Here is a 12,656-nt window from a genome sequence, read left to right as displayed (position 1 = left end):
TCCAGCTCCTTTTTAGAGATTTACTGGCCCAGCTACCGCTGGGAGTTTGTCCTGTTGCGCCATGAGTTGAGAAGTGGCTGTGGGGGTGGGGTTGGGGGAGGTGAACAGCGAGAACGGGTTCCTGGGAATGGGGGAAAGAAAATTGCTCTCTCTCCTGCTTGCTGTTTCTAAACTTAAAGAATTTTTGGGCTATGAATTACATTAAAAAAAACACTGTTGTTATGTTCTTTTCAGCAAATACAAGATCCTGGAGACCAAGATCGAATCTACACTGAAAAAAACACTAGAGATTAAAGAGGAGAAGATTCAGGCACTGGAATCTCGACTGGTAGAGTCTAGCAACCTAAACCAGCAACTGCGCACCGAGCTGAGCACGGTACGAGGCAGAGTCAATCCATGAAATCCAGTGGCCGCGCTGGGGGAAGCCAGTGGCCGCGCTGGGGGAAGCCAGTGGCCGCGCTGGGGGAAGCCAGTGGCCGCGCTGGGGGAAGCCAGTGGCCGCTCTGGGGGGAAGCCAGTGGCCGCGCTGGGGGAAGTCAGTGGCCGCTCTGGGGAAAGCCAGTGGCCGCTCTGGGGGGAGCCAGTGGCCGCGCTGGGGGAAGCCAGTGGCCGCGCTGGGGGAAGCCGGTGGCCGCTCTGGGGGAAGCCGGTGGCCGCGCTGGGGGAAGCCGGTGGCCGCGCTGGGGGAAGCCGGTGGCCGCGCTGGGGGAAGCCGGTGGCCGCGCTGGGGGAAGCCGGTGGCCGCGCTGGGGGAAGCCAGTGGCCGCGCTGGGGGAAGCCAGTGGCCATGCTGGGGGAAGCCAGTGGCAGCATTGGGGGAATCCAGTGGCCACGCTGGGAGATTCCAGTGGCCGCACTGGGGGAAGCCAGTGGCCGTGCTGGGGGGGAAGACAGTGGCTGCTCTGGTGGAAGCCAGTGGTCAATCTGTAGAATAGGTTCCCTAAGCAGACAGTGGGAGAAGTTGGTGTTGATTCATTCAAATGCGAATTGGATAGATTTTCTTTCAGAAGGGTAACGTCTTGGGTTACAAGTCATTTGAATTATGACGTGTGGTGAGTGTAACAGGCTTGGGAGGAACAGCTGACTTTGGACCTATGTTTTCCAAAGCTCCCAGTCCGTGATGGGGAACTTTCTTTGCCTCATGTCTGGGTCTCTTACTGACTCATTGATAGAGATCGATTGCTAGGATTAGTCAACAGCTCCATTATCGCTGTATCATATGACTACCATGATGGTAGAAGGCGAACTAGATGGACTCTGGTCCTTTATCATCTGGCAATTGCTGTATAATTCTGCCTCAACAGTGTGTCCCTGCCCATACTGCACATGTGACACTTCTATCCTTGTGCTCCTTGAGTGAGATTGCTGGATTGTGGTCTGGACCTGGGTGCCCTAGGAACTAAGCAAAGACAGGGTGTGAATGCTAATGAAATGGTTATGATATTGGACTAATTATCCTGAGAACATTAGCTCATTGAAGATTGAGAGTTTGAAATCGGTTTTTAATGGCTGGAAATAATCAGTAAAACATTTTCTTTATTTGTTCACGGGATGTGGGTGTCGCTGGCCGGGCCAGAATTTATTGCCCATCCCTAATTGCCCCTTGAGAAGGTGGTGGTGAGCTGCCTCCTTGAACCGCTGCAGTCCATGTGGTGTATGTACACCCACAGTGCTGTTAGAAACTGGCCACAAAACTCTCAGATGGTCATTTAAAAACCCAATTGGTTCACTAAAGCTCTCCATCTCTCTCTCTCTCTCTCCATCTCTCTCTCTCTCTCTCTCTCCATCTCTCTCTCTCCCCTCCTTTAAGGTGTACAATAATGGCCACCTCTTTGACTAAACTTCAAGTCAACCATCCTAATATCTCCTCCTTTGGTGATTTTTGTCCAACCATCACTCTTGTGAAATGCCTTGGGGCATTTTGCTGCATTAAAGGCATTATATAAATGCAAGTTGTTGTTGCAATTGGAGAATGAGAGGAGACAAGTATACAAGATGACAGACTTTGGGCAAAATTAGAAGATTTCCAACATGTCTGAGGTACTTAATTGATAGATCATTGGAGGTCATGTGGCGCAGTGGGTAGCCTCTCTGCTACTGGACCAGAAGTTCCGGATTCAAGTCCCACGCCAGGACTTGGTGGCCATGGAAGGTGTGTTCATAACGTGGCCAAACAGGTTGATTATCAGCCTGTAAATCCTTCCAATAGGCCCGATAGCAGGTGGCAGAGAGGGGGAGAGTATCCTGATCAACCATACTGCAGAAGGCAACGGCAAACCACTGCAGTACTTTACCATGAGTAACCATAGACCAATCCGATGGAAGCCTATGGTCACAAGGCCCTCTCAGGGACATGGTACCTGAAGGAGGAGGAGAGAGATAATTGGTTTATTGAGCGGTAGCTGTCGAATTGTGGTGAGGATACAAATAAAACAAACAATCATAATTTGTAACAATCGTTAAAACAAAAATAAAGTATAAAATAATATGGCACAATTAATAAACATTTCAGTACACAAGTAATTACAATGTGCTGCAAAATGCAGGTCTCCTTACTGTCCGTTTTGTATTAAAGTCCATGGATCATGTGTTATGTGGTTGGATTCATTAAATTGAAGGTTGAGGGTGAGGGGTATAAATACTGACATACATTCTCTATGGAACACTAGGGGTCAAGGGGGAATATTCCCAGCGGAAGTCATAAGAGGAATTGCAGACACTAAGCTCTGAGCCTCTGAACTACGTTCAGCTCTGTCGCGGGTTGGCTTCATGCTGCTGCTTTCGCTGTCGCTGTTTCCTCGACTGGTTTCGAGCGCCAACCTCCAACCTTCCTTCGACCCCCCCCCCCCCCTCCCCCCCCCTACAATTAATTCTCCTCCTCCGTTTTCCAGGTGAAGTGGAATCTGGAAGCTACACTGCAGCGTCAGGATGAAGAAAGGCTGGCGACCAATTCCCTCCCAAACCGCCTCCAGAATTCCCGGTCTCAGAGCACAGAGAAAGAAAAGTGGGAGAAGGTAAACAGGCAGACCACCTTGGAGCTACTGAAAGTGAAGGACAACATCATCGAGGTGGAGCGGAACGTGAGTGTTTATGTAGCGCCTTTCATGAACACCAAAGCACCTCGGAGTGCTTCGCAGCCAATGGGAGTACATTTGCGGCGTGGTCGCTGTTGTAACATAGGAAACCCGGCCGCATATTGAACCAAAGTGTTCGATTGTGCTTTGGGTCTGAAGGTTTTTTGGAAGCATCTTCTCTCTTCACTCTGACACTTTGACTCGGATTTTCACGGGGACGAGGAGGGTCCCTGGCTTAGTCAAAATGGCAACAAAGCCCCGACTCCGGAAGTCCCGTCCCCAGTCTCGGCGCCCACCGTTTTTTCCCAGTGGGGCCAACAGAGGAGTTTATACATCCTCGGCTCACGGAGGCAGCTGCACGTATAAAAGCGCAGCTGCCCTCAGTCAGATGCGATTTTCGTTATCCAGGTTTCTGATACACGACTTGTGGGATTTACAATTTTCAGGAGCGGGTCTAAATTTACTGGGGCTCTTTGGGGTAGCAGGATGCCCTTTGGATAGGTCCAGGGACCCCTTTGGGAGGGGTCAGGTGCCCTTTGGGATTTTTAAAAGTAGACATAAATGTGTGTCAAAACTGGATAAGCTCACTGGAACTCTAAAGGCATTTAAATGACCTGCGATTTTTTTTTTAAATCAGTGCTTGTTATTTCAATCTATTGGCATTACCCTGAGGGCTATCATTAGAGAATGTGTGCTGCATGATTGATTTCCCAACCTATCATTATCACAGTAATATCAGTTCACAGTTTCATTGACAGCTCCAGGTGGTTATGAAGTCTTTGATGTGGGGCAATGAATACAAATGCTTGTTTTTATAAGTAATTAAGTACTTGAATGAAATGTTTGCTTTTATAAGGGATTAAGTAGTTGAAGGAATGTCAATGTATTGAATGGTTTTTTTTTAATCAATGAGAGTGTGTTTTTTAAAGATAGCGAAGTCATTAGTAGACACTTAGAACTTAATTTAATCTGAGCATGGGTCCTGAGATCTGCCCATGGTGGATACTGGATGAGTTGGCATGACAGTGTAAGAGCAAAGGGTAGTGGGTGGGACTTTGGTTGACATGAGTTGGTAGTGTTGGCACAGGGGCTATAAAGAGCCATGGGGGTAGGTAAAGGGGCATGGATTGGCATAGGGTGTATGAGAGGCATTGGGGGTTTGGGTGGGGGCAAGAATTGGAATGGATGGGGGATGGGGAGTGTGTAGTGGGTGTGAGGAATGATGGCAAGAGGCCCAGAGCACTGAGGCCAGCCTTCGAGACAGCTCACCCCTGCGCTCGGCAGCTCCTGTGGCTGCCTCCATACTTGTTTCCAGGGGTGGCGGGTCAGACCTCCCGTTGACCACACCCCTCCACCAGCCCCCACCCCCCGAGATGAAAATTAGCACATATGGGAGGGGGTGTGGGGGGGCTCGGGGGGGGTGGGGTGGTGGGGGGGGGGGGCGGGGGGGGGGTGGGGGTAGAATTTTTCCCGAGCTCGGTTTGCGAAGTCGGGAATTTTCTCCACTCTGCTGTCCCGACTCGGGAGTGGCCTTTAATATAAACCAATTGACCATGTTTGTTTCTTGCTCTCTAACTGAAGCCAATTCTAACTTGCCATTTGTTTTATTGGTAGAACGCAGCATTGCAGGCGGAAAAAGAGCTGCTGAAGGGCCAGCTGAAGCAGCTGGAGGCACAGAACAGTGCAGTCAACTCCCAGATAGTCACCCTGCAGCGGCAGACTGCATCTCTACAGGAACAGAGCACCACCCTTCAGATACAGAATGCCAAGCTTCAGGTAAATACTTCCTTGTTACCTGTTTCCCCCAACACCTTCTCACTTGTCCTTGATTCTCCCTCCCCCCCCTCCACCCCTCTTCCCCCCTCCACCCCTCTTCCCCCCTCCACCCCTCTTCCCCCCTCCACCCCTCTCCTCCCCTTCACCCCTCTTCCCCCCTCCACCCCTCTCCTCCCCTTCACCCCTCTTCCCCCCTCCACCCCTCTTCCCCCCTCCACCCCTCTCCTCCCCTTCACCCCTCTTCCCCCCTCCACCCCTCTTCCCCCCTCCACCCCTCTCCTCCCCTTCACCCCTCTTCCCCCCTCCACCCCTCTTCCCCCCTCCACCCCTCTCCTCCCCTTCACCCCTCTTCCCCCCTCCACCCCTCTTCCCCCCTCCACCCCTCTCCTCCCCTTCACCCCTCTTCCCCCCTCCACCCCTCTCCTCCCCTTCACCCCTCTTCCCCCCTCCACCCCTCTCCTCCCCTTCACCCCTCTTCCCCCCTCCACCCCTCTTCCCCCCTCCACCCCTCTTCCCCCCTCCACCCCTCTCCTCCCCTCCCCCCCTCCACCCCTCTTCCCCCCTCCACCCCTCTCCTCCCCTTCACCCCTCTTCCCCCCTCCACCCCTCTCCCCCCCTCCACCCCTCTCCTCCCCTTCACCCCTCTTCACCCCTCTCCCCCTCCACCCCTCTCTGCCCCCTCCACACCCTCCCCCCTCCACCCTTCTCCCCCCCGTCACCCCTCTCCGCCCCCTCCACCCTTCTCCCCCCTCTACTGCTCTCCCTTTCCCACCTTCTCCTTCCCTACACTCCTCCCACATTCCTTCCCCCACCCCCTCACCCGTCCTTACTTTCCCCCTCACCTCCCCTTCACTACCTCCACACCCCCCCCCGACTTTTCCTCTGCCTCCCCTCTTCCCCCAAACCGCCCCCCTCCCCACCCCCTCAGCCCCCTTTCCCCTCTCCCCTCCCCGACGGGCCTTTCTCTTAGGACATTTTTAGCTACTGTGAGGGGCTAGAGAGTGAGGGTGCAGCTGAGGTGGTGGGAATGGTTCGTTGTGCTTGAACTAAATGTGAACTAAATCATGTTAGTTCTGCCCAATTTGAAGATGGGGCTGTGTTCAGTTCACTTCATGTGAGGACCTGGGCCAGTTATTAGTGACTGTCTTACATTTATGACTCCTAGTTTTAGACACTGCCACATGTGGGAACATCTTCTGTACAACTACTCGATCAAACCCTTCCATAATTTTAAAGACCTCAATCAGGTCACCCCTCAGACTGTTTTCTGGAGAAAAGAGCCCCAGTCTCTTCAGTCTTCCCTGACAGGTATAAATTCTCAGTTCTGGTACATCCTTTCTGCATATTCTCCTCGAACTCGTTTTTTATTGCACGGAGACCAGAACATAGGATCATAGAATGGTTACATCACAGAATGAGGCCATTCAGCCCATTGTGTCCACGCCAGTTTTCCACAAGAGCATCTCAAGCTAATCCCACTCCCCACCCTTTCCCCGTACAATCAGGTAATTAACCAATTCTCTTTTTAAAGGCACGATTGAATCCCCACCACACTCTCAAGCAGTGCATTCCAGATCCTAACCATTCACTGCCTGTAAAGGTTTTCCTCATGTTGCTTTTGATTCTTTTGCCAGTCACCTTAAACCTGAGCCCTTTGGTTCTCGATCCTTCCGCCAGTGGGAACGGTTTCTCCCTCTCTACTCAGTCCAGACCCCTCATGATTTTGAACACCTCTATCAAATCTCCCCTCAACCCTCTCAAGGGGGGAACAGTCCCAGGTTCTCCGATCTGTACTGAAGTTCCCCATCCCTGGAACCATTCTCATAGACCTGTCCTGTGCCCTGTCTAAAGCCTCAGGGCAGGATTTTCCCCTCATCGGTGGGGGTGTGGTGGTGGTGGGGGGGGGGCGGGGGTGGGGGGGTAGATGTTTAGGACCGGGCACACCACCATTTTACGTGGGCGGACCAACTAAGGCCCTCCCAGCGTGACGTCCACCAGGAAGCGCTATGCTCTCCCTGTGGTGGGGTGGGTGGAATCCCTAAACCCGAGAGTGCGCTCTTTCACTCATGCACACGAGGCTAAGTGCTGCCTCAGGGAGATCGTCTCTGCAGTAAAAAAAATATTAAAAATAGATTAAAAAAATTCCCTGACATGTCCCCTTATGTGACAATGTCATATGAGTTGGGACATGTCCATAACATTTTTAAAAACTTGAATTAAGTTTTTTTAAAACCTACATGAAACCTCATCCCGCCCGTGGATGAGGTTTGATTCTTTTTCTAATTCCCACCAGGATTCCCAGTCTGCCCGACAACCTTAAGGCTGGACGGGCAGTTCCATTAATTACTTCAATGACTCTGTCAATGGCCTCAATTGGCTGATTTCGCTGAGCACCCTGCCCACCGGAAAATTGAAATGGGGCGCGGTGACATCGGGAGTTCCCCCTGACATCACCGCCCGTCATTTTACGCATCGGCGAGTGGGCCCCCCCCCAGCTCACCAACCGGGAAATCCTGCCCTTAACCTCCAACCTAAAGTGCAGTGTCCAGCACTGGACACGGTGCTGCAGTTGAGGCCGGACCAGTGTTTTATCAAGGTTCACACAATCTCCTTGCTATTGCGCTCTATGCCAATATTTATCAAGCCCAGGCTCCCACATGTCCTACTTTCTCAACCTGCCCTGCCACCTTCAATGGTTAATGCACATGTGACCCCAGGTCCCTCCACATCCCATTGAGAATTGTACCCTTTGGTTGATATCGCCTCTGACTGTTCACGGTCTTCCCAAGTAATATCTAGTCAAGCCGCTGGGCAGGTTTAACATCGTTTGAGAAATGCGTTCGAAAGGGACTGTCTGGGTGACATGGTTACCTCTGCAGTAGCTGCAGATCTTCCTGTTTTGCTAACTGATCAGTTTCGATGTGTAATTTTTGGTGTGATGGATGGTGGGGGGGCTTCACTGTTGCAGGTGGAGAATTCGACCTTAAATTCCCAGGGTGCGGCTCTGATGGGCCAGAACGCTTTGCTGCAGAACCTGCAGTCTAACCTGGAGACCGAGAACGAAAACCTGACCCGGCAGAAGGAGGAGCTGAAGGCCACGTACGACTCGCTGCTTCAGGACCACGAGCGGCTGATGGCGCTGAACGAGCGCCAGTCTGCCGAGTGCGAGACGCTAATCGGCCAGCAGGCAGGCTTGAAGACGGCGTACAGGAGCCTGGAGTCCCAGCAAAAAAACTTGGAGGAAAGGTAACTCACTGTCTCGCCAGCACTCCCAGTGTGTGAGGGCTCTGGCTGCTTGACCATGCAGAGCTTTTACAGTCATTAGAAGAATGAAGATGTGTGATTTTTAACATTTTTTTTCCTTTACTCTTTCACGGGATGTGGACAAGGTCATCGTTTGTTGCCCGTCGGTAAGTGCCCTTGAACTGAGTGGCTTGCGAGGCCATTTCAGAGGGGCAGTTTTAAGAGTCAGCCGTACTTGCTGTGGGTCTGGAGTCACATGTAGGCCAGACTAAGTAAGGACAGCAGATTCCCTTCCCTAAATCAATGGTAGTTGTCATGCCTTGCTCTCAGTGCCAGGTTTTTTAAATGAACTGCATTTAAATTCCACTAGCTATCATGGCGGGATTTAAACCCATGTCCCCTGGATTACTAGTCCACTGATATTACCGCTGCGCCACAATCTCCTCTTTGTAGGAGTCTGAGGGGGAGGGGGTTGACAGGGTAACTGCTTTGAGGATGTTTCCCCTTGTGGGGGCATCTAGAACGAGGGAACACAGCTTCAAAATAAGGGGTTTCTCATTTAAGATGGAGATGAGGAGGAATTTCTTTGCCCAGCAAGTTGTTAGTCTTTGGAACTCTCCTGCCCAGCGGGGGCTGGGTCATTGAATATATTCAAGGCTGGGTTAGACCGATTTTTGAACTATCGAGGAGCCTTAAGGACTTTGGAGAACAGGCTGGAAAGTGGAGTTGAGGCTAAGATCAGATTTGTCACGATATTATTGAAATGGCGGGGTAGGCTTGATGGGCCGAATGGCCAATGCCTGTTCCTGGCTCTTGTACCGTTACGACCTCCAAAGGGTTATCCCATTTTCTGATGCGTCCTGCAGCCTTTCACCAATAGTCTCAGCTCTGTCAGTGTCACCTCCTTTAGCTGTCTCTATCACTACTTTCTAATACCTCTGGAGAGGATATTCTAACCTTTTCACAGTGCGCCTGAACTCTCATCCTCCCTCCAGCATCCCCCACCACCCACTCCCCACCTTTCACAGCCGCCGGAAACTCCAAAGCGCTTTACAGCCAATGATGTCATTTGAACTGTCACTTGTAATGCTAATTAGCGCACAGCAAGATCCCACAAACAGCAATGCGATAATGACCCGATGACCTGTTTTTGTGATGTGCTGATTGGGAGTTTGGGGATAAGTATTGGGAGGGAGACCTCCCCTGCTCTCCTTCAAAATAGCGCCCAGGGATTTTTTTTATGTCTCATTTCCTGTTCTGCAAACTTTCTCCTCCTCCCTCTGAAACGTTCCACCTGAGAAATGCTTTATAAGTGTAAGTTACCTGTTACTGTTTGTGCATCCATTGGCCATGACTCTGAGGGATATATAGGAGCATTTGGGAAAAATCTAGCTATGGCCTTTTGCCAGCTAGGTAACCGCTGATGAACACAAGGTAAGTTCACCATCCCTGAGCTCCCAGCAAGGATTTGGGCTATAACAGCATCATCTGTACAGGTCAGCACTATTACGTCATAACTCTGCCTTGGAGTCAAAGTTGCAAAACTTATCTCTGTATCAATTGGAGGAAGAAACCCTTCAGCCACGTACTATTCCAGTTTTACCACTAGATGGCGCAAGAACCCTTTGAATCCTCCAGGAGCTTCCTGTGACTGAAATTAACTGATCCAGCACCAGTGTCTGTGGCTCTGTCTGTGCCTGTGGCTCTGTCTCCGTCTCTGCCAGTGCCTGTGGCTCCTTCTCCATCTCTGCCAGTGCCTGTGGCTCCGTCTCCCTCTCTGCCTGTGTCTCTGCCAGTGCCTGTGGCTCCGTCTCCCTCTCTGCCTGTGTCTCTGCCAGTGCCTGTGGCTCCGTCTCCCTCTCTGCCTGTGGCTCCGTCTCCGTCTCTGCCTGTGGCTCCGTCTCCGTCTCTGCCTGTGGCTCCGTCTCCGTCTCTGCCTGTGTCTCTGCCAGTGCCTGTGGCTCCGTCTCCCTCTCTGCCTGTGGCTCCGTCTTCGTCTCTGCCTGTGTCTCTGCCAGTGCCTGTGGCTCCGTCTCCCTCTCTGCCTGTGTCTCTGCCAGTGCCTGTGGCTCCGTCTCCCTCTCTGCCTGTGGCTCCGTCTCCCTCTCTGCCTGTGGCTCCGTCTCCATCTCTGCCTGTGTCTCTGCCAGTGCCTGTGGCTCCGTCTCCCTCTCTGCCTGTGGCTCCGTCTCCCTCTCTGCCTGTGGCTCCATCTCCCTCTCTGCCTGTGGCTCCGTCTCCCTCTCTGCCTGTGGCTCCGTCTCCGTCTCTGCCAGTGTCTCTGCCAGTGCCTGTGGCTCCGTCTCCGTCTCTGCCTGTGGCTCCGTCTCCGTCTCCGTCTCTGCCTGTGGCTCCGTCTCCCTCTCTGCCTGTGGCTCCGTCTCCCTCTCTGCCTGTGGCTCCGTCTCCCTCTCTGCCTGTGGCTCCGTCTCCCTCTCTGCCTGTGGCTCCGTCTCCCTCTCTGCCTGTGGCTCCGTCTCCGTCTCTGCCTGTGGCTCCGTCTCCGCCTGTGCCTGTGGCTCCGTCTCCCTCTCTGCCTGTGTCACCATCTGCCTGGTCTGTTGGCTTGACGTGAAATAAAACTCCTGACTTTAGTGTTGATCTGATAATTCCCTTCCCCAAATGCCCAGGATGAATGTCAAGCCTCAGTTGGGTGCATGGACGCTGTCAGTTTTACTCAGCAGTGTGGATCTGCTACTTCCCCGTGGGTGTATCAGAGGAAACCTGCTCCTTCTCCAATCCTCCTTGAGTTTGCCAGAAACAGTAGACCCACCATCACTGCCTCATGGCTGCAGATCCCATTCGCTCTGCGTCAACTCGCCTTCTCTGTTTGGAGAAGTGTTCTGGTGGATCCCTGCCTGTTATGGAACCTGTCTGGCAGCAGCTGAGTGAAAATTCTCCATTTAGGAGTTTGACTCTTTGCAGATCACGTCTGTGATTTAAAAGGAACTTTGCACTTCCACAGCATCCTCCACAACCTCAGGATCTCCCAAAGTGCTTCGGAGCCAATGAGGTGTAACCACTGTTGCAACGTGAGAACCAGGGTAACCAACTTTCCCACATCAAGCTCCCACAGTCAGCGATGTGTTAATGGCCCGGAGCGTCTGCCAACGAGTGACGTGGATCGAGGGATAAACGTTTTCCCAGAACACGGGGAAAAACTCTTCTTCGAGACAGTGGCCATGGGATCATTTATGTCCGTCCGTCCGCCTGAGAGGGTAGACGGGAGCTCGGCTTAACGCCTCCCCCGACAGTGCAGCACTCGCTCAGTACTGCGCTGGCGTGTCAGCCTTGATTTTGTATTCAGGGCTCTTGAATCCTGCAGCCTTCTGACTCAGAGGCAAGAGAAGATTACCCACTGGGTCATAACAAACCATTAGGGCGGTACTTTACAACCCTGGGGTGGGGGGGGTGGAGGGTTGGTGGGAGCCAATCAGACGCCCATTGCCTTCGGCAGGACCGGAAGACCCCACTTGCAGGAGGGGGCCCTAAAACTCCGCCCTGGGAGTTGCTGCCTCGTTGCTGTTTGCCAGTTATCCCAGGGCTGTACCTGCGCAAGTTTGGCTCTGGACTCATTTAACCCCTGCCCCTCTCCTTTAAGAGATTGTTTGAGGCAAGTCGGCTTTAGGGCCAGGGAAGGGATGCAAGAATACAAAATCTTCACAGCAGAGCAAGGAAAGACCCAGCATTAAGCCCCATGTGATGAGTCCGCGGTCAGTGACCTGGGATCTAAGAAATTTATTCTCCTCTTTTGGGGCGGGGTTGCTGGTGTCACTGGACTGGTAATCCAAATGTCCCAGGCCAATGCTCTGGGGACTTGGGTCCAAATCGCACTGTAGCAAAATTAAATTCAATTGATAAATCGGGAACATAAAGCTAGTTTCAGTAACGGTGACCATGAAACTATCGTCACAAAACAAAAACAAAAACAGAAATACCTGGAAAAACTCAGCAGGTCTGGCAGCATCGGCGGAGAAGAAAAGAGTTGACGTTTCGAGTCCTCATGACCCTTCAACAGAAGTGAAGTGAGACTGGACCATCATCAGCTTTCTGCTTCTATTGGCTGTTTAATGCTGGTTTCAGGAACTGTGAAACAGCTACTGAACCCAACAAAGCCTGATCCTTTCTGACGTATCTACCTCCCCCCACCCACCCCCCTCATCCACTCCCTTTCCCTTCCACAAACAGCGACTTTAACAATAGACAAACGCACCAAGGCACCTCAAACAGACATAATCATACCAAAGAGAAAGAAATATTAGACGGAGTGACTAAAAGCTTGGTCAGTTGATGGGTTTTAGGTTGGATTTTAAAGGAGGAGGGAGGGAGAGAGAGAGAGGGGTGGAGAGGTTCAGGGAGGGAGTTCATTAGAATAAGAGTAGGAGTAGGCCATTCAGCCCATCGAGCCTGTTCTGCCATCCAGTAAAATCATGGCCGACCTGATTGTAGCCTTTCCTTCCAGCACCTCTTTCCCCCCAAACGCCCCCCCATAACCCTTGACTCCTCGTAGGTTCTAGAGTTTACGCCCTTGAACGATGAAGACTGAGCCAGCAAAGATGGCGT

At 52.1% G+C, this 12,656-nt stretch overlaps 1 protein-coding gene across 1 annotated transcript in view; it reads left to right on the top strand.

Annotated features, from left to right (window-relative positions):
* The window catches only part of ccdc88c (coiled-coil domain containing 88C), a 236,155-nt gene that overhangs the window by 162,862 nt on the left and 60,637 nt on the right, over positions 1-12,656 (top strand). Inside the window, exons 16-19 of the mRNA XM_041214940.1 lie at positions 235-376; positions 2,892-3,080; positions 4,689-4,850; positions 7,819-8,096. Coding sequence (XP_041070874.1) covers positions 235-376; positions 2,892-3,080; positions 4,689-4,850; positions 7,819-8,096 — 771 coding nt within the window. The remainder of the gene's footprint in view (positions 1-234; positions 377-2,891; positions 3,081-4,688; positions 4,851-7,818; positions 8,097-12,656) is intronic.

This window comes from Carcharodon carcharias, chromosome 20 (assembly GCF_017639515.1).
Source record: "Carcharodon carcharias isolate sCarCar2 chromosome 20, sCarCar2.pri, whole genome shotgun sequence".
NCBI classification, from domain to species: Eukaryota; Metazoa; Chordata; class Chondrichthyes; order Lamniformes; family Lamnidae; genus Carcharodon; species Carcharodon carcharias.
This window is presented reverse-complemented; position numbering and strand designations above follow the sequence as displayed.